This window comes from Mesocricetus auratus, unplaced genomic scaffold (genome assembly GCF_017639785.1).
Source record: "Mesocricetus auratus isolate SY011 unplaced genomic scaffold, BCM_Maur_2.0 Super-Scaffold_100024, whole genome shotgun sequence".
In the NCBI taxonomy this organism is placed as follows: Eukaryota; Metazoa; Chordata; class Mammalia; order Rodentia; family Cricetidae; genus Mesocricetus; species Mesocricetus auratus.
Genome location: NW_024429205.1, coordinates 6,710,532 through 6,738,086, shown reverse-complemented (window position 1 = coordinate 6,738,086; position 27,555 = coordinate 6,710,532). Strand labels below are relative to the sequence as shown.

Genomic DNA, 27,555 nt, shown 5'->3' with positions numbered 1-27,555 from the left:
AGTCCACCTGCGCCATCTCCGGAGTTGCCTCAGACCTTTCTCTGATCAGAAGAGAAGGGTGGTGGTGGCGGTGGTGTGTGTGTGTGTGTGTGTGCGTGTGCGCAGCCTTTGGGATATAACTTGAGAGCCACCAGAAAGATGTATATGGCTGGTGCTGAGACAGTTAACTGACTCTCCACCGAGGAGCCGGTACCACACTTGGGTGTGTCTTGGTTTCTCCAGCTCTGTCCTGAAGGATCCTATTCCTGTGTCTTACTTTCCCTACTCTCCTGCAGGAAGCACAAAACCCCTTAGGTATGTCTTTCTTCTTTTTTCTCTTCCTTCCTTCCTTCCTTCCTTCCTTCCTTCCTTCCTTCCTTCTTTCGTTCCCTCCCTCTTTCTCCTCCCCCCTTGGTTTTTCAAGACAGGGTTTCTCTGTAGCTCTGGCTGTCTTGGAACTCACTTTGTAGACCAGGCTGGCCTAGAACTCACAGAGATCCACCTGCCTTTACCTCCCAATGTCTTTCTTTCTGAGTGCCTCTCAGCAAAATCACCAAGTCTGCTCTATCATAAACTGGCTAGTCCTGAAATTCAATGTCAAAGTCGTAAACCCAGGGCTGGAGAGATGGCTCAGTGCTTAAGAGCACTGGCTGCTCTCACACAGCACCTGGATTTTATTCCCAGCACCGACATGGTGGCTCACAACAGTCGGTAACTCCAGTTCCATGGGATCTGATGCCTTCTTCTGACCTCTGCAAGCACACACAAGGTGCACAGGCATACATGAAGGCAAAACACCCATACATGTATAATAAAATAACTAAAAGATTAAAAAATACTACAACTCATATACAGTAGTGTTGAGGTCCCTGAAAGTCCAAGGGAATTCTTCAGTCCACCGAGGGTGATGGCGTCTCTGTCTCCGCACTCCTGAAAATTCCATTGTGAGGGAGGCAGAAGCAAGAAGACCTAAGGCTGAAGTCAGTCTGGGCAGTTTGGAGAGATCTTATGTCAAACTGAAGAGCGTGCTTGTCTGTCCGTCACACGCCAGCACTAGCTCAAGTCTCTCAAGTCTCAGCACATAAATCAATCAGTAAATACACAGGGACTCCATTCAAATTCAGCATGGGGTGGGGCTGCAGACGATCATGAACGGTAGCGGTGGCCATGAGGGGCTATCTGCACAACAGTTTATTGCGGGAGGAGAATAAGAATGGATCTCAGTTTTGTGCGGCATTAGGGTTTTAGATGGTCTCTTGGGGAGGCCTGCAGAGTTGTGTGACCTTGTCTCTGGGTCTGTCCTGTAATATGGTGTCCCTTGAGCTCCCTCACGTTGTCTGACTGCGTGTTTATGGTGGCCCTGCAAAAAGACTGCTGATCCACACTACAGATGAGGTCTTGTTCCCGTCCCTTGGGGACACTCGCTAAAACTTCAGTGACACAGCCCCCTGGTGGTGTCCTGGGAGGTTGAGGAAGGAGCTCCACAGGCCACTCTTGTCCTGCAGGTGGTCCCTGTTTGCCGTGCTCTGCGCTCTAGTGCAGTCTGCCCAGCCCAGAGCCAGGAGCAGGAATGGGTAGGAGGCCTCTGTGCCAGGAACATGTGATGTCTGTAAACTTCAGAGGCCTGGAATCGTCTGGAGGCCAGAGTTGGAAGTAAGAGAAAGGTCACATGCCTTCCAGCCATCCAGCAAAGCAAGTGTGAATAAGGCAGCCACTGGCCATTTGGGCCAGACACTCACAGGCCAGCTTCTGGCCTGGCTCTCAGTCACTGGGAAAGCTGTAGCCAGTTCTGGAAGACCCGCTAGTCTCGGAACTGACAGGCAGATTGGCCCATGTGTGGAGGGCCCATTCCTCCTGCCTCGATAGGGCTCCTCCAGGCCGCAGACCCGGCTGTGCTAATGGTTTTGAGTTTGCTGCTGTGTTCTGAGAGGCAGAGGAGAGGATCTGGCTGGACAGGGTTCTGACAGATGTCGGTCTCCCAGAACTTCAGTTAAGCTCCTGTCCTCACCTGGGGGCAGAGGCTCTCAGAGCAGATGCAGATGGAAGACACAGATGGCCCCTCCTCCCTGAGCTGGGCCTATCCAGGCAGGCTGTGGCCAGGGACCTATAACAGTATGTCTACAGGGTACATGCTAATTAGGAGACAGGTCACTGGGTGAGCAGCTTTTTAAACGATTTATTCATTTTTATTTTGTGGTGTTGGTGTTTTGTGTGCATGTGTTAGATCCCCTGGAGGTGGAGTTACAGACAGTTGTGAGCTGCCATGTGGGTGCTGGGAATTGGACCCGGGTCCTCTGGAAGAATAGCCAGTGCTTTTAACTGCTGAGCCATCCTCTCCAGCCCTGACCCAGTTATAAGATGTCCTAGTTAGCTTTAGTTGTCAATTTAGCAACAGCCTAGAGTCATCTGCGAAGTTTTAATCCGATAACTGTCTTCAACGGGTTGGTCTGTGGGTATGTCTGATTATCTTATTAATCAATGGAGGAGGGCCCAGCCTATTGTGGGTGCTACCATCCCTATGCAAGTGGTCCTGGGCTGTATTAATCAATGGAGGAGGGCCCAGCCTATTGTGGGTGCTACCATCCCTATGCAAGTGGTCCTGGGCTGTATTAATCAATTGAGGAGGGCCCAGCCCACTGTGGATGGCGCCATCAGGTGGTCCTGGGCTGTATTAATCAATGGAGGAGGGCCCAGCCCACTGTGGATGGCGCCATCAGGTGGTCCTGGGCTGTATTAATCAATGGAGGAGGGCCCAGCCCACTGTGGATGGCGCCATCAGGTGGTCCTGGGCTGTATTAATCAATGGAGGAGGGCCCAGCCCACTGTGGATGGCGCCATCAGGTGGTCCTGGGCTGTGTGAGAAAGCCAGCTAAGCATGAGCCTGTGGGCAAGCCGGCTAGCAGTAGTAATCCATGGTTTCTGTCAAACTCCTGCTTGAGTTCCCACCCTGACTCCTCTCGGAGATGGACTGTGACCTTCAAGGTGAGGTAAAACCTTCCCACCTCCAAGCAGTGTTGTGATGTGTTACTCTTTTGGCTCTTTGGGGGGCATGGAGCACCACCCAGCTCCCAAATAAATCACACATGGAGGCTTATTCTTAGATATGAGTGCCTGGCCTTAGCTTGGTTTATTTCTTGCCAGCTTTTCTTTTTTTTAGGGAAGGGTGGTTTCGAGACAGGTTTCTCTGTGGCTTTGGAGTGCTGGGATTAAAGGCGTGAGCCACCAATGCCCATCTCTTACCAACTTATTTGAAATTATGCCATGTATCTTTGACTTCAGGGATTTTATTCCTGTATACCTTTGCTTTCCTTCTTACCCTGTGTCTGGCTCGGTGGCTGGTCCCTGATGTCTTCCTCTCCTTGCTTCTCCCCTCCTCGTTTCTCCTCCTATTTCTCCTGCCTGCCAGCCCTGTATATCCTTGTTCCTGCCTGGATATTGGCCGGTAGGCTCTTTTTTTTTTTTTTTTTTTTTTGGTTTTTACAAGGCAGGGTTTCTCTGTATTGTTTTGGAGACTATCGGTCCAGCCCAGCCTCAAACTCACAGAGATCCGCCTGCCTCTGCCTCCCGAGTGCTGAGATTAAAGGCGTGCACCACCACCGCCTGGCCCATTAGGCTCTTTATCAGACCATCAGGTGTGTTAGACAGGCACAGTAACACAGCTTCACAGAATTAAACAATAAAATAACGCAACGCATCTTTGTATCATTAAATGTTCCATAGCATAAACAAATGTAACACATCTTAATATAATATTCTACCACAAAGACTACTTTGGCCAAGGTGGGTTATTTTGTTTTGTTTTGTTGTTTCCCCCACAGCAACAGAAAGGGAAGGACACAAGGCCTCCTGCCCTCTCACCTCCTCACCCCCACGCCAAGGAGCCCTCAAGCCTCCAGACCAGCAGGGCTCCAAAAAGCCTGACCTAAGTATCTGCCAACCTCAGGAAACTCAGCAAATGTGGGAGCAACCAGTTAGTGAGGGCTTGGCATCTAATGGTGTAGTATTGTGGCGGGGCAGGGCAGGGCAGTCAGTTGTTAGTAGGCAGTAGATCCAACTTTTCAAACAGTTTACCTTGCCGGGCATGGTGGTGCACACCTTTAAACCCATCATCTTGGGCCAAAGGCAGGTGGATATCTGTGGCCAGCCTGGTCTACAATGATTTCCAGGACAGCCAGGGCTATCTAATGAGACCCTGTCTCAAATAAAATAAAGCAAAACTAAAAATTAGCAAAAGGTAGCTTAACTGAAGATACATAATTATGTACCCAAACTGTTCTTATTAAGGTTTGCTATTTCTTCAATATAATATGTTTTGTCTTACCCTGAAACTATACTTCCATCCAGGAGGAACCATCCCAGACAGCTACAGATCTTTCTGGAACAGCAGATTGTTCTGTGTTTCCTAGAATTTTATGTGAATGGGACCATTCAGTAAGTTCCCTTTGTGGTCTGACTTAATTCCTCACACTTGAGGCCCCTTGAGTCTTTGTGATGTCCGTTAATTGTTCCTTCCCTCAAGACTGTTCACTGTCTTCTTCGGCTCCCGAGGGCTCAGGTAGTTTCTGCAGGGGGAAGGATGGACTGGAACTCCAACAGAGCCTCCGTTTTGGAGAACAGTTTTCATTTGACCTGCTGGTGGTTCTCTGGAAAGCCTGTTTGAAAGACTGCTTTTGCTGCAACCATCTTGAAGGTCACCCAGTATTCCCCAAGGGAGCTTTGTTAAAAAATATTTGGAAGTGGCTTGACTGAGAGAGCAGACATTAGGCTAACCAAGGAGCTTAAGAGGGGACGAGCTGGCTCAGTGAGTGAACACACTTGTCGTGCAAACTTGAGGACCAGAGTTCAGTTACTCAACACCCACGTAAATGTTGGGCGGGTGTAGGGAATCCACTGTAACCCCAGGACTCAGGAGAAAGATACATGGGGTTCCTGAGGCATGTTGGCTAGCTAATACGATACCCCAAATAGCAAACTCTAGATTCAAGCGAGAGACTTTGCTCTAGGTGGAGAGCAATTGATAAAGACATGTTATCAGCTTCTGGCCTCTACATGTACAAGGCACAGGTACCACCCTCACATGGGTGCTCCCATACATGCAAACACACCTCCTACACTCCATATTCACATGTAAAAAACAGAAGCTAAAAAGGGAATACTGGACAATGGATGGGACCTGGGTGCTTTGCAAAGCTCAACCATGGTCTGGGGACCTGGAAAGCTACTCGCACTCACAAAGGCGCATGCTCGGGAAAGGGCCCTGGGATCCCACCTCTAGCTGACCTTCAGGCCCTGAGCAAGGAGAAAGCCAAGGCTAAGTGGAGTTGTCTACCGCTTACCCGTGTGACAGTGAGCTCTGCTCCCCACAGAGTTCCTCAGCAAAGACCGGAGACTGGTGTCTAACTAAGGCTAGTGAGCAAGAGTCAGCGCACAGAATGTGCACAGCACAGACGCAGCTTGGGGCCGTCACGCGTCACTGAGGAAGGGGGGTCTCATTCTGGAGGCGGCACACCACATTACATTCTAAAGGCCCAGTATGAAAAAAACAGACAGACAACACAGGAAGAGAAATGAGAAAGAATGGCTCCCACACAGGTTGGAAACATTAGGGACTGATCTTGGGCTTTCCCAGACACTGGGCTAATTAGACAGTGCTTTAAGTAATTACTTTAAATGAGTTCAAGGCGCTTGCTACACAAACTTGACCACCTGAGTTCTCTTCCGGATCCCATGGTAGACTTCTGACTCCTGAAAGTTGTTCTCTGACCTCCACATGTACATGTGAACACCCACATTCACATATGTACATACACAAAGACATGACAAGATTCTTTTTTTTTTTTTTAACGAGACAACCGCCCGGCTGACAAGATTCTTTAAAACTTAAAATGTTTAAGTTCGAAGAAATAAAGGGAAACACCTGAAACAAGCAAACAAACAAAAAACCGATGGTATAACATTTCGCCAGGCATTGGTGGCGCACGCCTTTAATCCCAGCACTTGGGAGGCAGAGGCAGGCGGATCTCTGTGAGTTTGAGGCCAGCCTGGTCTACAGAGTGAGTTCCAGGACAGCCTCCAAAACAATACAGAGAAACCCTGTCTCGAAAAACAAAATAAAACAACAACATGAAAAAAACAAAACCCAAAACCAAACCAAAAAAACCAATGACATTTCATCAACAGCACAGGTGTGTGTGTACTTGTGGTTTCCAGGATGTGTATTGTGCATGCACATGTACAAGCGCAGAGACAGAGGCAGACATCAGGTATCTTCCTCCATTGCCCCCACCTTTCATTTGAAGACAGGGTCTCACTGAATCAGATCTCCCATGCAGCTAGGCTGGCTGGTCATCAAGCCCCAGGGATCCTTGGGTCTCTGCCTTCCCAGCACTGGGATTAAAGTCACAGGTTGCAGAACTCCTGAGGATCCAAACTCTGGTCCTCATGCTTACAAGGTAAATGTGTATTTTACCAACTTAGCCACCTCCCTAGCCTCACCAACAGTCTGTCTGGATGCCCAGAGCTCCTTGGCACTTTCCTCCTAACTACTCACCCTTTGAAAGCTGCTTGAACATGGTTGCCAGGTTGAGAGGCAGGCAGGGGAGGCTCTTTTAAATCTCCTTAGCAGCTACCCTGAGGTCCGGGAGCTATGGCAGAAGCAGTGGGGGAGGGACGAGACAGAGGGACGCTGGGAAGCATTTATTGGGCTGGGCATTTGCTGACTGGAGGGTGGGCTCCCATAGAATAAACGGAAAAGGAGCCGGCTACCAGAAGAGGGTAGATATTGAGAAGGCTCTATTTTCTGTCCCTACTGGAGAATCTGTCTTGACAGAGATAGGTTTAGAGGGGCCGGGGGTGCTGGGCATTGTGGAGAGAAGGGGGGTCGGCTGAGGGGCAGATTGGCCTGATATCAGCACCGGATTAGGTCCAATAGGTACTGGGTTGGTCTGGACGTTTAAACGGATCTTGAAGTTTAAGCCCTTGTCCTTTCCCTCCATGTACCACCTTAGTCCCCAAGTCCTTCCCGTCATCCATTGGGTATAATCCATTTTGCCATTTTGCCAATAGGATGACAGCCACAGGCTCCTTTCCTGGAGCACATGGAGACACAGAAATGAAGAGCAAGGTGCATCCTCTCAGCACTTGCAAGGTGTGCGGGGACCCACTTGCCTTCCTCTGTGACGTCCTCCCAGCCCGGGTCTGTTGACCCTTGAAACTGCCCTTCCCCGAGCCATTCTCTCAGGTACCTCTTAGCAATGCCTGCTCACTAGACAGTTTTCACTCAGTCTGAATCAGAGCTGAGTGAGGAGGGCGCCAACGGCAGCACTGGGGGCTGGGAGGAAGGGCTAGCACAGGGTAACTGCTGGCAGTTCTGCTCCCCAAGCCGCACCTGAGCCACTGAGTCATCAGTAGCCCCGGCTGTGGGCACAGACTGAAGGTGGGACAGTACACAGAAGCCATGGGAAATCTTCCGGGAGCTGGCTTTGTCAACTGCATCATGTGCATTAAAAGCAGATTTTTTTTTTTTTTTTGGTTTTTCGAGACAGGGTTTCTCTGTGGCTTTGGAGGCTGTCCTGGAACTCTCTCTGTAGACCAGGCTGGCCTCGAACTCACAGAGATCCGCCTGCCTCTGCCTCAGAGTGCTGGGATTAAAGGCGTGCGCCACCACCGCCCGGCTAGAAGCAGATCTTCACATGGTGTTGCATGCGTGTAACCCCAGGGCTGGGGAGGCTAAGGCAGAAGGCTCAGTTCAAAGGCAGCCTGAGTTTGGAAACAGAGAAAGTGCTGGGCTGTGGTCGTGTGTGCCCTCAATCCCTGCACTCGGGGAGCAGAGCTCTGAGTCTGAAGCCAGTCTGGGCTACATAACAAATTCCAGGTTAGGCAGGGCAAAGGAAGAGATTGGAGTGAAGGAGCCACACTCAGTAACGAGAGTGCAATAGACACACAAAATTCAATCCCTTTAGTTTAAAACACATTCAATGATACAATTAAAATGAGTAAAATTTATTTCATAAAACAAAATATAAAATAGTGTTATATGACCCGTATCCCGTATCTTAGAAAACCAGCTATTTTGTTCACATACTTCATTAGAATATTTTTACCTAAGTATACAGCTAACCATCCTATTCATACAAATGACCTATTCTAGTTCCCTGAACCTAAAGAGACCTGCAATTGTATTTCTGTTACAAGATTTGTTACAAAATTACATTGTAAAATTTTGTTTTTAATATTTAAGTGTGCACAAAACATTCCCCTGCCACAGTGATGTAAATCAACGAGGGCTTTCTAGTCAGCCCTTGGTAGAAAGTTCTGAAACACGGTACTCGAGGAAGTAGGTCCACTTCTGGGTGTGTCACTGGCTCACGATGACAGCTGTGACACTGCATGGGCACAGCTTGCTGACACTCGGATACACACCTCATAAGTAGCTGCAGCCGAGTCCGTCCTCCATTAGCTCCACTTAGGGCACAGACACCCCCAAGGAGGCGACACTCTCAAGAGCAGGCGGCTCTGCCACTTGAGACGGCTTTTTGCTAGGGAACACTTGCTTGTGTTTGGGAAAACGCATTCTACCTGCTTGGTCCACATTATCAAAAATAACTTAACCTCTTCTCTGGGGAGAGTTTTCAAAGTAGGTCTTCCTGCTCGCCTCCATTATCTGTACACAGACACCATATATATATATATATATATTATATTTATATCCGACATGTATGTACACATTTACAGGCAGACCTTCAAAAAGATATTGCACTTATATACAACGCAGCTTTTAACTGAACTAACTTCACACTTCACCTACTCAGGTTCTTCATAAGAAAGGCAGTCAATATGTCCAAGGAAGTTGCAAGGAAGATTCCAGGAACGCACCCTAGTTAGTAAACATCGGAGAGGAGAGGTGGAGGAGAGGACTCAATCCTTTATTGCTCAGGGCTGGGCCCACTCCCCAAGGCGGCTGGAGTTAGATTGAGGCCAGGCAAGAACACAGAGTCCTCAAAGACAAGCTGTTGCCTTCCCGACTCTTGCCAGCCAGCAGCCCACCGCTCTCGTGGACATAGGCAGATCTCCAGAGATTTGGTAAGTAACATAGCGATAACCCAAAGGTTCCCATGGTCTGTTATATCCGGAACAAGGTTCTCAGAAACTCAAACACAACCACGCATGAAACAGCAGCACAGCATGCTACACGCAGCGCCATCTCCTACGTGAAAGGTTCCTTCCCTGATAGTCAAGGTGTTGGCAGGGTGGGTGCCCGGGCTCCTCAGGTGGCCAAACTATAAGTTCTACGGAACACTTTCATGAAACTCCCATACCTGGGGGCTGAGTGCCCCGCACCTTAAATCTCTGTCAGGGTGAGCTTGTACGACCCGCCGGCTTCTTCAATGTGCAGCTGGAAGGTGTCTTCATTGGAGTAGTGTTTCACGATATTGTCGTCCATGTTCACCAGGATCCTGGACAAAGACGGGACATGAGTTCCCACCATCCTACTTGGTTGTGGAGTAAGGCTTGGATTTGCTTGTTAGCTGGGCGCTGACTGTGACTTGTGGGGACAGTGTCATACCCTCCTATGCTGTGGTTACCTCATTCAGAAGATGAAGAGCCCCAGGGTGCCTATGGCCAGGGCCAGGGAAAGCCAGGGAGGGAGGGAACCGAGTTCAGGAGTTCAGGATCCCAGTGGTGGAAGTAGGGGGCAGACAGGAAACACTGCCTGTCTTATCACATCCGGCCTGGATGTTTATGCACTAAGTGGTACCCAATATGGGCTGTTCTGTGTTAGAATCAGTAGAACTCATCACCTGACCGATTACCCTTCCTGGCAAGTCACCCTCAACATTTAAACAAAGCAGTAAAGCGTAACCCTTCCTGTTAGATTCAGCTAGAAAATTCCAATTAGCATTTGGTTTAGAAATAAGACAAATACGCTGCTTATTCATGCCAAAGAGTACAAACACTTCAACTAAAACACAAGTAAAAATTGTAATTTCTGGGCCAAGCAGGATGGCTCAGCAGGTAAAGGTGCTTGCCGCCAAGTCTGGTGCCCTGGGATCCACCCTGGGTATCCATGCGGTAGAAGGAAAAAAATGACTCATGAAAGTTGTTCTCTGACCTCCACAGGTGCACTGTGGCATAGACATACACACACACACAAACATACACACACAAACACACGCACACACACAGATACACTAAAAATTAATTTCTGAACAAGAAGCAATTTTCTATAGCTTGAAAATACAACCTAGGGTAGGACATTTAAGAAGAAAAGGAAAAGGCATAACTGGATTGAATCACAGACCACATGACCATGGAGAGCTCCATATCCCCAAACCACCTGATCACGGATAAGCCCATCCTCCTCTGAGCCTGAGCTATCTCACTGGTAAACACTAAACTCATCTAGAAAACACGAGGTGAAAACCAGGCGAGTCCTTAGTCAGCTTCACTGCACACCCTGCAGAGGGGGCCACTTCACCGCTGCCAGGCACAGAAAAAACCAACCTTCAAATGTAATAAGGAAAGAAAACAAGGCATGGTGGTTCACGCCCATACTCCATGCACTGGGGAGCCCAAGACAGGAGGATTGCCGAGAGTTCGGGGCTAGCCCGGGCTACAGAGTGTGACCCTGAATCACTCTTCCACCTTCTCCCACACAAATAAAAGTTTTAACACCTGAATTTTCATGGCTGCTTCTGGACTGCGTGTCACTGAAGGCATGTGACATCAGTACTATGGACAATTGTCTTCAGGAGCACACAGGACCCTGGTCATTACTCACCCTTTTTTGCACTTCTTAAATATTTTCCCAATCTTCTCATGGGGGACATCATACTTGTCTGAGATCTAGAAGAACAGAGAATAAGAATGCTGTTGTCCAAGTTTTAAAAGAAGAGCCGTGTGTGTGTGTGTGTGTGTGTGTGTGTGTGTGTGTGTGTGCGTGTGTGTGTGTGTTCTGAGGCAAGGACTTACTATACCAAAAGCTGGCCTCAAATTTGGAATTCCTCCTGTCCTGCTCCACCCTCCCTCCTCCAATATTGGTTTTCTCTGTGTAGCACTGGCTGTCCTAGAACTCACTCTGGAGACCAGGTTAGCCTCAAACTCAGAGATCTGCCTGCCTCTGCCTCCTAATTGTTGGGATTAAAGGAGTTTGCCACCACAGCCCAGACTTCAGCCTCCCGTTTTTAAAAGACTCCTGAACAAAGAGAATGTCAAGATTCAGACTATGTCCTGGGGTGGCAGGGGGGGGTGTGGGGAACAGGGGACGGGACTGGCGTTTCCCCTAATTAATGCAGATGGCAGCAAGCCAACTGACTGAAAGAAACATCTGTAGCTAGGACCATGTGACAAGGCTTGGTTTCGTGATGCAGAGGCCTTGTGTGCACAGAGTGGCTCTAGTTTCTGTGACAACTCCTTGACTTGTTCTGCTGCCTCTGCTCCATGCAGGAGCCTATACTGCACCAGATCTGCTCTCTGAAGCTGCGGTGCACACCAGGCCTACCCCATGGCGCATACCAGGCCTTCCCCGTGGTGCACACCAGGCCTTCCCCGTGGTGCACACCAGGCCTACCCCGTGGTGCACACCAGGCCTACCCCGTGGTGCACACCAGGCCTACCCCGTGGTGCACACCCCTGGGCTGACGAATGGCATGTATTCATCCTTGAAAGTCACCGACAGGTCACACGGTATAAGTCAAAAGTCTGTGCCATCTTTAAAGAACACAAAAGCCAACATGGCTAGGAGGCTAATGCTGGACGATCACTGAGCTGAGGCCAACGTAAGCAGGAAAGGTCACAGGGAGGGACGCTGGGACCCACTATCGTCTCATTTGGTCTATGCAGCTTCATCACACTTTCTGTGTGTCAACATTTACCGTGGATCTCTGGCTTATTTCATTGTCTTTGTTTGGGGATTGTGTCATTTACTCTGGTGGCTCCAATACCTACAATGGCACCTGGACAAAGTTGAGTGTGGTAGTCCATGTCTGAAATCCCAGCAATGGGGAGTCTGGGCCAGAGTGGGCTATATAAGTGAGTTCTAGACCAGTCTGGACTACACAGCAAGCCCTGGGTTTTGTGTGTTGGCTTTTAAAAGACTTTTTTAAGTGGGTTCGGCATACTGCAGTTGCCAAGGGAGCTAAGGGAGATTGTCTAGCCCAATTTCAATTATGCATCACTTTGAGATCACAATTTCTATGGTTTGTAAGGGCTGGTGCTGGGTCCCCCCATGTGTCTCCTACTGACATAGGGACATGTGCACAGCTGAGTGCAGCCCTCTGTCAGCTCCTGGGATTGGTGGCCCTCACAGGTCACACCACTACATCCTCTCAGATGTACTCTGGATAAGGAAGGTGCAGAGGCAGGCTGGGAGCTGGAGTTTTTGTTTGGGGACAGGTTTGTCTCAAATTCTCACGTTTCTGCCCGAGCTTCTAGAGTTCCGGAAATTACAGATGTTCCTCCCAAGTCCAACTGAACAACTATTTTATGGATGACATTTTTAAGACCTTACTATTGTCAACTTCTACGTGGTTTGCTACATGAATTTTCTTTTAATCAAGAATACAGAAGTTAGATGGCTCAGAGGTTAAGAGCACTGACTGCTCTTCCAGAGGTCCTGAGTTCAATTCCCAGCAACCACAATGTGGCTCACAACCATCTACAACTCAATCTGGTGCCCTCTTCTGGCATGTAGGCAGAATACTGTATGCATAATAAATAAATTTAAAAAATATTTAAAAAAATAGAAAAGTTAATCTGCCCCCTAGGCCATTACAAATGGAATTCAGCAGGACACACACGGCAGAGGGATCCACCTACCAACTCCAGGCTGGCACAAGGAATAGACAGACCTGCAGTCAAGCGAGGATGCCCAAGGCAGGTCAGATGCACACAGTGCTATAGGCATACAAAGGATGCCTGGGAGAGAGGTCAAGGTTCCAGCGAGACAGAGGAATCAGGTTGTCTAATAAAACGCCTCAGCGGGACTGTGAGGCCCCTTCTCTGTCACTCAGGGATGTGATGCGTGTCCTACTTACCGCCTCCATCAAGCCCTTCAAAGACGGGGACTTTAGCATCAGAGCATCAAAGACCTCCTCTGACTCCTTCCGGACGTAGAGCAGCACTGGGTAGGGGCCACAGAGGAAAGGGTTAGTTCACATAAGCGAGATTCATGAAAACAGCCACAGGTACTAGTTAAGATGGTCAGACACCGTCCCACGAGGGACAGCCACACACTCCACCACAATGTGAGCCCCAGGGCCCAGCTGCAGCTTCCCCCTGCACTCTGCCTCCCCCTGCACTCGGGGAGGTGATGGTCTAAAAGGTAAACATGCAGGGGTGAAGCCAGAGAAGCCAAGTTCATGAGCTCACTGCTGGTTAAGAGTTCCCATCTACCACCGGGACCCACACACCTCTCTTCGGCTCTTCTGTCCGGGTCATCTTAGCAGGTGGAGGAACTAGAAAGTCGTCTTCGGTTCCGAACGGGCCCCTTTTCAAGACAGACCTGTGGGCGAGCCGAAGCACAGCTGGGTCATGAGCTTCAACCCCGATGAACTGCACAAGCAGTCCTGCACCTCAGACTCAACTCCTTTCATCCTTTACGTGGTCCAAGCCAGATGACGACTTGGGGGGGGGGGGGGGCTCATTAGGCCTAGGCCACCCAAATGACATGCTGTATGGGCTCCATGGCCGGACATGCTTCCATCAACTCAGCACTAAGCACGGGACAGCAGACATGGACCTCCTGTGACATAAGACACACCTAAGTGGGCAGGCTGCCTCCTGTGTTCGACTTTAAGGAATCATGATGGGTTTTATGCCACAGCTCAGGAGACTCTACAAGTTGTATCGGGTGGACAGCTGTGACCAAAATATCTGGTCTATGCTGCAGGAAATTCCAGGCCCACAGGTAGGACAGTCTATTAGAAGGCTTGGGTGACAATCACAGTGTAGCTTCTAACGGCTTCCATGGAAATAAATAGCAGGGGAGAGTGAACAAGGAGCCTGAGAGGAAAGTTCACAGGGCTGAGGCACAGCTGGCAAAGGCGTGTCCTGGGGGAGGGGCTGTGAGGTGAGCAAAGAAACAGAAATAAGGACAGCGAGTGCTTTCAGAAGAGGCCTGGAAGCATCAGTTCACCTCAGCCCCTCGGTCATAACGAGCCCTTGGTGAAGGTGCCCGCAGGAGCCACATCTGAGACATCATGAATGGAATTGGTGGTGGTGGCACAGGCCTAGTGGCAACAAATGTGGGCTGGGAGCCGGACAGAAAGGAGGGAAATCAGAAAAAGAGGCAAAGGGGGCAGGCGTGGGGCTTGTGCATACAATCACAGCACTCAGCAGCCCGAGGTGGGAGCTGCTCCTGAGCTGGACGCCAGGCTGGGCCACACAGTGAGTCCTAGGCCACACTGGGCCAGGGTACAGCCCTGTCTCAAAAGCCAAAACTGAAATGCAAGGAGGAGGGCAATGGAAGCCACCAGCAGCTGCGCTCCATCTCCATGCACTTTTCTGCGAGCAGAAAACAGAAAAAGGAATGTCCACAGCAGACTGTACTATTCCTTCAAAATTCAGTCCCGAAGCCATCATAAAGGACAAGCCTGTGTAGGCTGTGCATATTCTAATAGCAGGGAACTGCGGCGCACAGGGCCCGTGGGGATGAGCAGGGGATCTACAGAGGAGCATGGAGACTTCAGAAGACATCTGGGATCCCTTGTCCTGGGTTCTACACACTGCTTCCCCTATGGGGAACCAGTGTTTCTTAAAGACTGGTTCTGTGGCTGGACAAGGAAAACAGCAGCACCGAATGCAAGTCAAAAGGAGCCCCGTGTCAACACAGGCAACCAGTGAATCCCGGTGAATGGAAGGGATGCCTTAAGGTGAGAGACAGAGTCCAGTACTGATGAGGGAGACAGTTGGAAGTTTGGCGGTGAACTGATGTCATGAGGGAGACAGTTGGAAGTTTGGCGGTGAACTGATGTCATGAGGGAGACAGTTGGAACTTTGGCGGTAAACTGATGTCATGAGGGAGACAGTTGGAAGTTTGGCGGTGAACACGGTATTCGCAGGGCACAGCACACTGTCTCCACAGAGTAGACAAAGGGAAGAGATCTACGCAGAGGTTTAGTCCGGTGGTCACAGGAATGAGATAAACTGGGCAGGAAGGATGCCAAGGAAGGAGGCATCAGAGGGCAGGGCTGCCAATGCACACATCTAGGGTGCGTGGTGAGGCCTCAATTTAAGATGCCCCGAAAGTTAAGTCAAAGCAGGCTGTCCCTGACTGAGGTGGTTAAAGACACACCACCACGGGAGGCTCTGAACAGAATCTGGCCTTGCATAGCAGTGCTACCGTACAACCAGGGAGACCTGGATGGGGTCTGCCATTGAGCCAGCCTGGTTCCCTTCCACACTGTGGGATATAAGTGAGGCCCTGTTACTAGGAGACAGACACCTGATATCTGGGTCAGCTCTGAGGGGTCAGCTGTGACGTCCTGGCCTGGGACTCACTGTGTAGTCCAGGATGGCCTGAATTCACATTGTCCTGCCTCACCTCCTAAGTGCTAGGATGGCAGGTAGGTGTCACCACACCTGGCCAAGAAACGTGTGCTCACAGCGCAGAGGTAAACAAGTTCTTTGTATTATATCTACTTTTTTGGTGACTTTGAGTTTATTAGAGTAAAACAAAACATCAACCTTACCCTTCACCTTCCAGTTCTTCAGAGGGGATGGAAAGAACCTAAAACCCAAAACACAAGATTCAGATTGCTTCCCAAACCTGTTCAAATATTTCAGGCAAGTAAATTAGCCCCAAAATGGAGATAATTTTGAATGTGACCAGCCTAATACCAAACCCTTCCTCTAAAAGACAATCCTGTAGCCGTATTTTTCAACACCCAGATTTTTACAGTTCCCTTCAACTTCGCTGACTCAGGGGCTGATCTCTGTGGCGTGTGGACCAAACCTGATGGAGACTGGCTGAGGTAAACATTTAATGAAATGAGGTCCTACTCATTCCGTCACTCATGGTGTGTGGCTCCTTCTGTAACAGAAGGGCAGAGTAGAATAGCCCACAGGGGATGGCACAGATCACAAAAGTCTGAAGCATTCAGTGCTACCAGAAAAAGCTTGCAGACTCCAGCTCGCCCTGAGGCTCTCACTACAATCAGAGTGTTGGCATCACCTCCGAAAACTCATTAGTCCCTTACAAATCTTTCCACTAAGTGCATGGCAGGGTCTCTTTTGTGAATTTACCAGACCTCGTTATAAAAAGAAAAGCCACACTCTCCTGAAACTCCTGTCCCACAAAGCAGGGCGTGGCTGTCTTTTTTTTTTTTTTTTTGGTTTTTTGGTTTTTCGAGACAGGGTTCCTCTGTAGCTTTGGAGGCTGTCCTGGAACTCACTTTGTAGACCAGGCTGGCCTCAAACTCACAGAGATCTGCCTGCCTCTTCTAAACATGTTTTTTGTTTTTTGTTTTTGTTTTTTTTTTTTTTTTTTGAGGCAGGGTTTCTCTGTGTAGCTTTGGAGACTGTCCTGGAACTCACTCTGTAGACCAGGCTGGCTTCGAACTCACAGAGATCTGCCTGCCTCTGCCTCCCGAGTGCTGAGATTAAAGGTGTGCGCTACCAATGCCCGGGTGTGGCTGTCTTTGCATGGATTGCCAAGACTTGGCTGTAGAGCACATGGCACATTCCAATGACATCCAACATATGGGAATTACAAGAAACGGCCTTCGGACACAGGTGTCACCCAAGCTGAACTTACAAGACCAGGGACTCAAACTCCAAATGTGATGCTGCTCTCAACACCTTTAAGTGAGCTACAGCATGAAAGAACACACGTGGAACTGAGGTTGACAGGTGCAGCGCTGCATCTTCGGATCAGCACCATTTACCATCTGATTCCAATGGGTATCATGCCACCATGACTGAAAGTTCCAGAGAGCTCACGGATTGGTCAAGGGCCACTGCGGGCTGACTATGAAAAATGTCAATGAGTTTCTTTTTGCCAGGCCCTGCAGCCTGTCCCGGGAGGCTGGTACCTACATGACTGCCCCGCTGCAGGTTGGTAAAGTGCACATCAGGGATGAAGAGAACAGGCTGGGTATCCAGATCCAGGAAGGGCTTGAACACCGTGATGTCCGTCCGCTTGTGTGAGGGAAGCAGCTGCACTTTAACATCGGAAACTGGGGAGCAAAAACAGAGGCCACCAAGAGATTATAGCGATGGGCTGGCTGTGTGTGGGGCTGCTCCACCTCTGTGACCTGGGGGCCACTCTGGTCTACATAGTGAACTAGAACCAGCATCCAAAAGAGCCTGAGCCTGGGATAGCCCGAGACACTGGCCTGCAGTTCTGTAGGCAAGCCTCTGCCCTCGTTGGCAGCTGCTGGTGAAGCCCTTGGTGCAGGCACTCGCCCATCCAGCCTCTCCCCCATGCAGCCCGCACTCCCCAGGGTCCAGGCTGTGGCTGGCAGGCCTCGGGCATCGGCAGGCTGCATTCCCCGGGGACTGGGGTCGGTGCACTTGCCTTTTCTCTTGCTTTGCTTTCGTTCTTCATCCCTGATTTTCCGCTCAGCTCCCTGCAGACAAAGGAGACAGGAGTCTGACGGTCAGGTCCTCGGGGACTCCCAGGCTCTCTGGGAGTTAGTGCCATCACAGGGCTGGCCACACCTGCCCCCTCTCACTGAAGTACATCATAAACATGTATGGACATGTCACAACGAACCCCCCTTCTACAAGTAACGTATCTAATAACACTTGCACAACTTCTTAAAGTCATTTCTAGCAACATGAAATCAACCACAGGGAACAGTTTAAACACAAATAAAGCAAAATTCCTTTTGACAACACATGCAGTTGGTTTAAAGGTGGAGGTGGCCCGCCAAAGGTGTGGGCACCTTTCCCCCTATCTCATAGGAAAGGGCCATCAAAGACAAAAAAAAAATTTGGCCCCATGAATATTCCCTGAGTGGCCAATGTCATCACAGAGAGCAATGGCTCTGTCCAAAGACACAGTGCCTATGAGTGACAGACACAATCGGTATCAACGACAAAAACAAATGCCACTAGTGGTCTTTGTGCTCTGTGTTCTGTAAAAGGACTTATCTGTGCTATGTATATCAACTGCACAGAATGGCGGTATCATGCAACCAAACCCACAAAAATATTCACACGAGGGCTGGAGAGATGGCTCAGAGGTTAAGAGCACTGACTGCTCTTCCAGAGGTCCTGTGTTCAATTCCCAGCAACCACATGGTGGCTCACAACCATCTACAATTCAATCTGGTGCCCTCTCCTGGCAGAACACTGTATGTGTAATAAATAAATAAATCTTAAAAAAAATATTCACATGAACTTTACTAGTGAAACCCATGACCTGAAATCGGGTACCATTTGCGTATTAACATGCAACATTGACTCAGTCTCCTTTAGTGAGGCTGTCTCTGGATTGTGCAGACAGGTGACTTCACAGCTCCCCAGGAAGGTAGGAAATGCTGGCTTATTTCTGTCATATACACTCCCTGATAGGAAGAAGGAAGTGAAGGGCCTCTCATTGATCTTTGGCCTCATTACCCGATAAAGATCAGCTTTGAAAACAACAAAGAACCTCCTGCCTGCTCTAGAGTGCTAACACCTTGTACATGTACAACACGGGAGCTGCACAGCCTCCTTGTAAGAACGGCTTGCAGTACAAGGGTAAGGACTAGAGGTCTGATCCCCAACACCCATGTAAACTGTGGGTGTCCACTGCAGCCCCACCTACAATCCCAGTGAGCAAGAGGTAGAGACTGTGCATTCCTGAAGTAAGCTGGCTAGCAGGAGCTGCCAAACTGGCAATTTGGGTTCAAGTGAGAGATCCTGCCTCAATATATACCATGAAAAGTGACCAAGGAAAGGAAGACAGTACATCAGTCTCTGGCCTCCTCCTCTCGAGTGCTCAAGTTCTCCTGCTCGTGAGCACGCCACATGCACACGCACGTACACACACACACACACACACACACACTCTCTCTCTCTCTCCACACATATGTACCCTCTCACATGAGCATCCACATGCAAATAAACACATCCATGAGCGCGTACATACACACACACACACACACACACCATAAAATAAAAGAACTGTTATGTGCTACTGATACAGACTCCTGATACAGAGAAGCAGGGCAGTGTCTGCAGCCCCTAGCCAATCCTGTGGAGAGATGCACATCTCCCAGTGACTCCTAACAGCCTAATAGTAACTTCAGTTAGAGAGAAGCGACACCTCCACCCCAAGGTGGCCTCACGCAGAACTTATTATCAGCCATATCCAGAAAGAACAAGGAACTCAGGCTCCTGCCAAGATGGAGACTCATACCCTATTCTGAAATGACAGGACCGAACCTAACTTAGGGACCAAGGAGTCTGACAGCCCCTGCAGAAAAGAGGGGAGCATAGGTCCGACAGCTGCAAGTCCTGACACCGCCCTCCCAAGTGCCAGGACAATGAAGCTCAAGGAGATTCAACCCTGGGGGCGCAAAGAGGCTACTCCAGACACACCCCAGACAGAGAACACCACCCTGACAGGCACACAGGGCAGACATACTCTCTGTTCCCCCAACTGGACTGGAAAAAGCTTTCCTCGCACAGGGCACGGAGCCAACACCCAGGAAATCCTGCACAGTGGTGCAGAATAATGGGCCCAACAGGGTGTGGCCCCAGAGTCACCTGTGGATCACAAGGGGACATCTGAACGAATCAAACTGTTTCCAAGAAACTTAATGAGGACAAACCTGAAGAAGAGTCTGAGGGATAAAAACACCCAGGCCCAGCAAGGCAAAACGTACAAGGTCAGGTACCCAGCAAGACAGATCGGTTTCCACCCAAGCAGAAAGGAAATCAAACGGTGGAAGTGGGCCCAGGCATGGGTACCAGGCACAGACATTAAGCCAGTGATGTCATTCAAAAACTATGGAAAAACTAAGCCTGGGCTGAGGGTGTGGTTCAGTGGGACAGCGTCTACCTGGTATGCACACGACCCTATGTTTGCTGCCGTCAAAACCAACAAATAACGGTTATTACCCCCAACAGGAAAACCAAGCCCACTACTTGCTGAGTAGAGACATGATGGAAAATAGGTCCATTGGATTTTCAGAGACGGAAACGACAATGGATGGAGTTCAGTTGTATCGGTTTAGACCTGGCAAAGATCAGTGAACCTAGGACAATGGAAACTATCGGGATGAAGTAAGAAAAATCAAAGGACAACGACAGACAGGCCATCAGTGGAATTCAAAGCACATGACAGAAGGGAAGGAGCAGGCACATCGAAGGAAACAACAGCCAGACATGTTCCAAACCCAGGGAGAGCCAAACTCAAGGACGTGCAGTCTCATCACACGCAGATGCTCACCGCCAGTGGAAGAGAAACCCTTGCTAAGACATGGAAGATCTTCTGCACTTAAGACTGACTTCTGTGGGTGCCAGTGAGATGCACAGGGATTAAGCTCAGCACTCAGGGTAACGGGCAGAAGGCTCACGAGTTCAGGTCATTGTTGCTTCTATAACAGGCACAGGCTACGTAAGACGGTGTGTCAGAAGCCAAAAGGATGGGCCAATGAGACAACAGAAAAGGCAGCGGCCTAAATTCACTGCTAAGAAATCCAGACTCTGCCCGCATTTTCTCTGAAAATGCGCCGAGTGGCTGCTGCTCCTGAGAAATGAGAGACTCGTTCATCAAACCAGCTAAGCAGCTCGCAACAGAGACGGCACAGCTTCCTTAGGGAAGAGACCGCTGTCCACACATCAAAGGACATCCCTAAGTGTCTCCAAGTGGAGACCAGACTCACAGTGAGAGCTCGGAGAGCCAGCAGGTAAACCAAAGGCGACAACTAACACTGGGGCAATGCACAGCAGACAGAGTCAGGGCTGCAGGTGGCAGCGGACAGCTGAGGCAGCTCCGGTTTGCAGGGGACGGGGGACGGGGCAACCTTCATGGCACTCAAAAAATGAACTCAGGAATCTTCAAGAATGCCCAGGGAAATTATTAGTCAGATTTAACGGAAACATCAGATGTGAAAAAAAAAGGTGTGAATAAAACTGAAATTTCTCTAGTTTTATAAAAGGAATGTAAATATCCTGGTAGCTCCTCAAAAGAGAGAGAGAGAGAGAGAGAGAGAGAGAGAGAGAGAGAGAGAGAGAGAGAGAGAGAGAGAGAGAGCATGTAGCCCAGGCTGGCCTGTCTCCCAATTCTCCTGGCCTCTCAGGTGCCACACCCCTGGACCATCAGGTTTTCTCGGGGCTAGGGAGGAATGTGGTCAGATGGGAAGAGCCTGACCTAGGTCACAAGTGCATGTGCCACCAGCTGCGACTCACTGACTCCAAGTGCAGCCCCTGGGAAGCACCTGTGTCCCATTAATCTCCACACCTGATCCAGCGGCCTGGGAAGGAGCGGACTGCATGGCAACGGGAGGGAAGGCTGCTGGGAAGATAGGGACACGATCCCAGGGCAGCTGTGGGAGCCCGAGGTGATGACGAGGGACCAGAAAGCAGAAAACCAGAGGCATAACGAAGATGCAGAGAGGGATGAGTGGTCCTGTGTGAACCACTGCAGGCTTGGGACAGCCACGGCTGCAAACCGCGCCCAGCAGGTGGAGAAGGCAGGGAGCCAGACTGGAGACAGAAAGGCATGCAGACCTGCTCACACCTTGGTGTCAGCTCAGGAAGAGTGAGCTACCAACAGATAATAACAGGGTGTTGCTTTACGCTGCTCAATTTGTGATCATTTGTTACATACAGGTGGAGCCCCTGGCCTGCAGATGAGCCGGATCCGGCAGACTGTTGAGAAAGCTCTCTGAAGGCGAAGGTCCTGGGCGCCCTCCAGTGGTCAGACCCAACAGCCCTGCCAGAGTCTAACTTGATGGGGGAGGCAGGAGCTGCACTAGAGAAACTTGAAGGGGAAGCAGAAATCTTGGGGACGGCCTGCCATAGGACCTTCTGGGAGGCAAGTCAGGTGGAGGGAGTCGCTATGGTCGTTACTGATCTGGACTGGGCCCACATCCTTTCCTTTACCATTCTCAGTCGTTTTTAGTTCGAGCGAGCATTCCCCCTTCCTTCTATAATTTAGCTTCCTTTCACGCAAGGGTGAAAGGCTAAGTGTTCACTTAAGGTTGGTGACTATGTGTGGAAGTGCGTCCAGGCATTGTTGGGGAAGGACGCCCCACCTCGGCTGCTCCTCCCGAAGCCCACTGTTCCCTCACCTTGTCACAGAAAACCTTTATCTGGCAGTAGGCACGGTGCACTGGCTTGTTGCTGCGGTTGTTATAGCTGTACGTGTCGATCTGGATGTTGAGGGGTAAGCCCTTCACGCCCTTCTGAGAAGAGAAGTCCGTGCTCAAGCAGTTGACGGAGATGAACACCTGTGAAGGAAGACAGGCTTCCATGAGTGGCAACTCCAGCAGCAGCAGGCTCGGCCCGGCCTTTGCAATGATGGACACTCGAGCCTGTCATGAATCTTTTCTTTCTCTCATTACACCTTGTCATCATGAGGGGAAGCCAGAGCAGGAACCTGGAGGCAGGAGCTGAAGCTGAGGCATGGAGGGGCGATGCTTACTACCTGCTCTCCATGGCTTGTTCAAGCTGTCTTCTCTTACTACCCAGGACCGTCTATCCAGGGTGGCATTACTTGCCAGTGGCTGGGATGCTCATGATTCTCAGAGGCAGCGGAGGACACATCTCGAGAGCAGTGGAGAGGAAGAGGGGGAGCTCGGAAGTTGTTTACTCCCAGGCTCGCTCTTGGATGTCAGCTAGGACAAGTAACGTGGCCCCCGTGGCTAATGTCATTTGCCAGGGACACCACAGTGTGCCTCTTGGCTGCTGAGGAACAGCTCTACACCCTCTCTGGAACCACCCTTCATGGTTCTGCATGCTAGTAAACATGCCCCATTCCCCCTTTATGGTTCTGGGTTTGAATCTGTCTGATGTGGTCCAGATGCTTTTCATTCTCCAGGCCACTGGCTTTGGAATTAATTTATGGGCATCATGCAGTGGATAGGATTAGAATCATAGTTTTATTTAAAACGGGCAATTTCAGAGATGCAAGACCCTTCAGAGATGCCACACAACCAGGATTCCTTCCGGTGCCTAGGCCCCAGCAGTCTAGCACGAGTTACCTGAGAAGCACTGCTGTCCTGCTCAACTAAGACACGAGCAGGGGTGGCCTTGGGTTGTAAATGGGTATGCGATGGGGACTGTGTGCCACAGGGGCATTATGTGGAAGACAAAAGGAGGAGACAAAGACACGAGAGAAAGAGAATTAGAGCCACGGTGACAGAGGGCCAGGGCCAGGCAGGTGCAAGCCTTGGCTAGGTTACTCTCCTCTGCCTAAGTGGGAAAGGGTCGAACATCCTAAGTAGCCTGGGACGTGATCTGAAGACCACCCCTCATCTGTTCTTCCCCAGACCTTTCTCACTCTCCCTGGACACTGTGAGCCCCACCACATCCCGACCCTGCCAGCTGTCTTACTGATCTGGTCAGGATCACACCACAGGCCCCACCCCCTGCCTGTCCAGGTCTGAGGGTCCCGTGGGATCCCGTCCTCCACATAAAACTTGTCTCTCCATACAGGATGTCACACTCTGTGCTGGGATCACGTTGTACTCTTCAGACGCGCTACAGAGCTATCCCTGTGCCCAGCAGAGGGCGCTGTCCCTCCACATTTGAAGCTCCAGGAGCTGTTAGGGTTGGCCTACCTTTCCCACAGTGACCTAACCCCACAGACTTTATCCTTTGGGTAGAGGTCCGGGCGGAAGGTGCCCAGATGTATCCCTTTCTCCAGACTGTTCACACAAGGGCAATGTGCTATCTTACTTCAAAAAGTTTTCTATTTCCAATAAACAAAGGAAATTACTTGACTTAAAAAAACAAAACACAGCTTGTGTGAGTGTGCCAAGGGCCACCCCTGGCGTTAGGTGTTATCCTTTGAAACACCATCTGCCACCTTTGAGACAGGTCTGCCATTGGCCTGACTCACCGATTAGGCTAGCATGGTCGGTCAGGGACCCCAGACAGCCCTCTTTCTGTTTCCCCAGGTGACGAAGGCACAGCGCACCACCACACCCAGGTCCTCACGCTTGCACGACGAGCACTTTACCGAATGAGTCATTTTCCCAGCCCTGTTTCTTTTTGTTTAAAGACTTAGGTCTAGATGCACAAGCAGGAAGTGGCTCGTGGGATTTCTGAACGGCTTTACTTAAAAATCCGTGATCTGGTGCCTTCTCCTGCACATCTAAAATATCTACAAGAATATCATGAATGCAAAAATACGTAATCGAGGGATAGGACACAGTCGTGGAACCAGGATCGGTGAGAGCCAGCAGGTAAAGAAAGGTCCCTGCCACGGGCCTGCCGACCTGGAGTCAATGCTCAGAATCCACACGGTGAAAGGGGAGAATTGGCTCCCTGAACCCTGACCTCTGACCTCCACATGCATGCTGTGATACAGAAATAAATGTGAGAGAAAAGAAACCTGAAAAGGAAAAATAAAATTTAAAAAGGGTGAAAAAAAGAAGGCAGTCTTTGAAAACAATGAAAGTTACTAACTCACTGTACATTTCAACTTCCAGCCAAATGTTAAAATCTAATCTTCTGTCACCCTGAACCATGTGGCACAATTCCTAACTTAAAAGTGGCTCCCCAAATCCAGGAAGCCTCTGACCCACAGGGCCATTCCCATGACAAGAGGATTTCACAGTAGTGCAACCCAAACCCGCCACCCTTGCTTCCCAGCTTCAAGCCTCTGTTCCCAGCAGCCAGGGCCCAGGACCAGCCTGAATGCAGAGCCTCCAGGAAGCCCTGCCTCAGGGTTCTTGCTTCCATGATCTTACTCAGGATCATCTGCTTCCTATATATGAAAATCCCTTTCAACTCAGAAGACTCCAGAGGCTATCAAAAGGGCTGAGCCATCCTTACTCCTTGACCGGGTTCAACATCACACACCAGCCGGTGGGCCAGCGTGGGAGACAGATACACACTGTATGAAGGGCAGTGGCCTGAAGCCCTCAGAGAGAACAGCACAGCACTTACTACGGCTCATTTCTCACCCAGTAGCATCATGGAAGACTATGTCAGGTCATCACGGGCATCCTGGGCCAAACCAAGTGATACCCACGATGGTTTAGGCATTCACCAAAGGCCAGCAAAAACCCACAACACCCCCACCCCCTTGTTTTTGCTGGGGACAAGAGGGAGTGAGGTGCTCACCAGAGGAGGGTTTGATCTGGAATTCAAAGCAAGTTTGGCCCCACTCTGTCCCTAACTAGCGCTGTAACCCTGGACCCTGCTGTCACTTGGCCAGCCAAGGCAGAGGATCTCCAGGTCACTTCCAACTCCAGATCCTTGTGTGTTCTGTCCACAGCGGATGAGGAGGATGGGCCCCAAGCCTTACTGTCATTACTGCAGATAAAATGATTGAGTCTGGGGCCACAAAGACCCGTGTTTGGGCCCCCAGCACACACCTAAAATCTGGGCATGGCAGCACATGCTATAAACCCAGTGCTGAGGAGAGAGAAACAGGAGGAGAGCTGGGGTCTGCCCGGCCTCGGCCAGTCTAGAGAGCTGGCGAGCTCCAGATTCAGTGAGAGATTGTCTCAAACTGTAAGTGACCGGGGAGGCACCCACTATCAACCTCTGGCTTCCGCATACATGTGTACACACACGGACACACGCAAATGAAAATACATTCACCGGTCTACTCTCTGTAAACACTGTTACTTTACAGGTGCCACACACCTTCATTCAATCTAGCCTGGGAACACGGTAGGCACATAGATCTCCTGCGGCCTCCCTCCTCCCCAGGAGTCTCTCAAACACCACTTTACACCACAGCCATGCTGGAATCCCTCACCTGCCCCCTGGGACAGGTCACGTGGCTGAGGATTTGGAACGCCCCTGCTTGGGTGGGTCTGACACCAGAACTACCCTCTGGTGTTCCCGGGCAATCATGTGATCAACCAGGATCACACCACCCTGTGAAGGGACTAGTCTCCTACACACTGACATACTACAGTGCACCTACGGTCTCCTTCAGCTCCAAAACCCTGGGGTTATGAAACCCGCCCCAGTACATGCTTTAATTCAAAGTGTCTTACAGAGACTCACTACCCACAGATCTTGCTATTCAACAAGGCCATAGCACAACCCTTAGCTACTCAGTTAATAAGAACTTTTCTCAGAATTAACACCTCTGTAAGAATGGGGGAGCCCAGGCTGAGATTCCAGTTGAGACTCTGAACTGCATATAGGGGACCCCTTGAGATCACACCATAGTCACCTCTACTCCTGACACCTGGGGTATGCTCATATTTAATGTATATGCTTTAATTATTATTATTTTCTTGGTTTCTCTGTGTAGCCCTGGCTGTCCTGGAACTCACTCTGCAGACCAGGCTGGTCATGAACTCAGACATCTGCCTGCCTCTGTCTCCCCAGTGCTGGGACTAAGGGCGTGTGTCACCACTGCCTGGAAACAGAGATGGAGTGTTCATCTCCTACAAGTTGTCCAGCCTGGGCTTGATGGTGCTTCACTGGGTTCCTAGAAGCACACTGTCTCACTAGCTACACTCAGAGGGATTAGGGAAGTAGCAAGACACCCAAACACATAAAGTAATTTAAAGATCAATCCATTCCACATCCCGAATGAATAAGAATGGATAAGGCAATCCAGTCTTATAAAATAAGCATTCCAATCATTCTTCCCAGCAGCCGAATCCTGCTGATAGCATCACAGGACAAACTCAAAGTTTCTTCCAGAAGCCATCAGAGTCAGAGTGACACACCCTACTTCTCCTCCGTGAAACACGGGTGGATGCAGATGAGCATGCAGACACAAGCACACACACACGCTGCACCACTTCCAATTTTACAGCTAGAGTCTACAGGGAAGCTGGCACACGAGTTCCCTTCTTCAGAGTGCTGGCTGGGGAGGTCTCTACTGTGGAAGGAGCCCTCAACGCTGACTTTTGTTTCTTCACTTCCTTGTTGCTTATTTTGAAGGAAAGTATGATGTTATTTAACCAATCAACATTAATCTCAAAAGATTACAACTTAAGTTCCCACCCAAAATGATTATTAGGGAAATAAAAAGCTAAAAACAAACAAAAAACAAACCCCTAACCACAAAAACCAAGGACTGAACAGGCCAAATATGTTCTGCAAGATTCTTTGTAACCGTCCAGCCCCCTTTTCTAGGACAGTTCCTCATTCCTGGTCGAGAATTCACACACTCAGATAGTTAAAAAGATTTCCATTTGGTTTGCAAATGTAGCTTGGGAGTGAGGTGTGTACATTAGCTAGCAGAGGACTGACCCGCAGGGGTTTCATCCATGCTCTCCCATACCCCTAACTGCTGTGCAGGATTCTCCACAAGTGCCATGGCAGCTCCTTGATTCCGTTCACACAGTTGGCTACTCCTCCCATGTCCCCCCTCCAAGGAAGAGAGGAGCAAAGAAAGACACAAGGAGGCAGGACACGCACTCAAAGTGACCACCCAGGAGCCATCTCCCGGTGGGCAAAGCAGACTAAAAATATGGATAGGAGCCTCTGCCTCGTCCA

The 27,555-nt window shown here is 49.9% G+C and overlaps 1 protein-coding gene across 2 annotated transcripts in view; it reads right to left on the bottom strand.

The window, feature by feature from the left end:
* Window positions 1-7,964: 7,964 nt before the first annotated feature.
* The window catches only part of Grhl1 (grainyhead like transcription factor 1), a 44,633-nt gene continuing 25,042 nt past the window's right edge, over window positions 7,965-27,555 (bottom strand). For both annotated transcript variants that reach the window (XM_005082006.4, XM_040730732.1), the window contains exons 9-16: window positions 22,206-22,364; window positions 17,495-17,546; window positions 17,014-17,153; window positions 15,669-15,706; window positions 13,389-13,480; window positions 13,014-13,099; window positions 10,760-10,824; window positions 7,965-9,434 (exon numbers count right to left, since the gene is read on the bottom strand). In XM_005082006.4, the coding sequence (XP_005082063.1) occupies window positions 9,320-9,434; window positions 10,760-10,824; window positions 13,014-13,099; window positions 13,389-13,480; window positions 15,669-15,706; window positions 17,014-17,153; window positions 17,495-17,546; window positions 22,206-22,364 (747 nt within the window). In that variant the 3' untranslated portion in view covers window positions 7,965-9,319. The remainder of the gene's footprint in view (window positions 9,435-10,759; window positions 10,825-13,013; window positions 13,100-13,388; window positions 13,481-15,668; window positions 15,707-17,013; window positions 17,154-17,494; window positions 17,547-22,205; window positions 22,365-27,555) is intronic.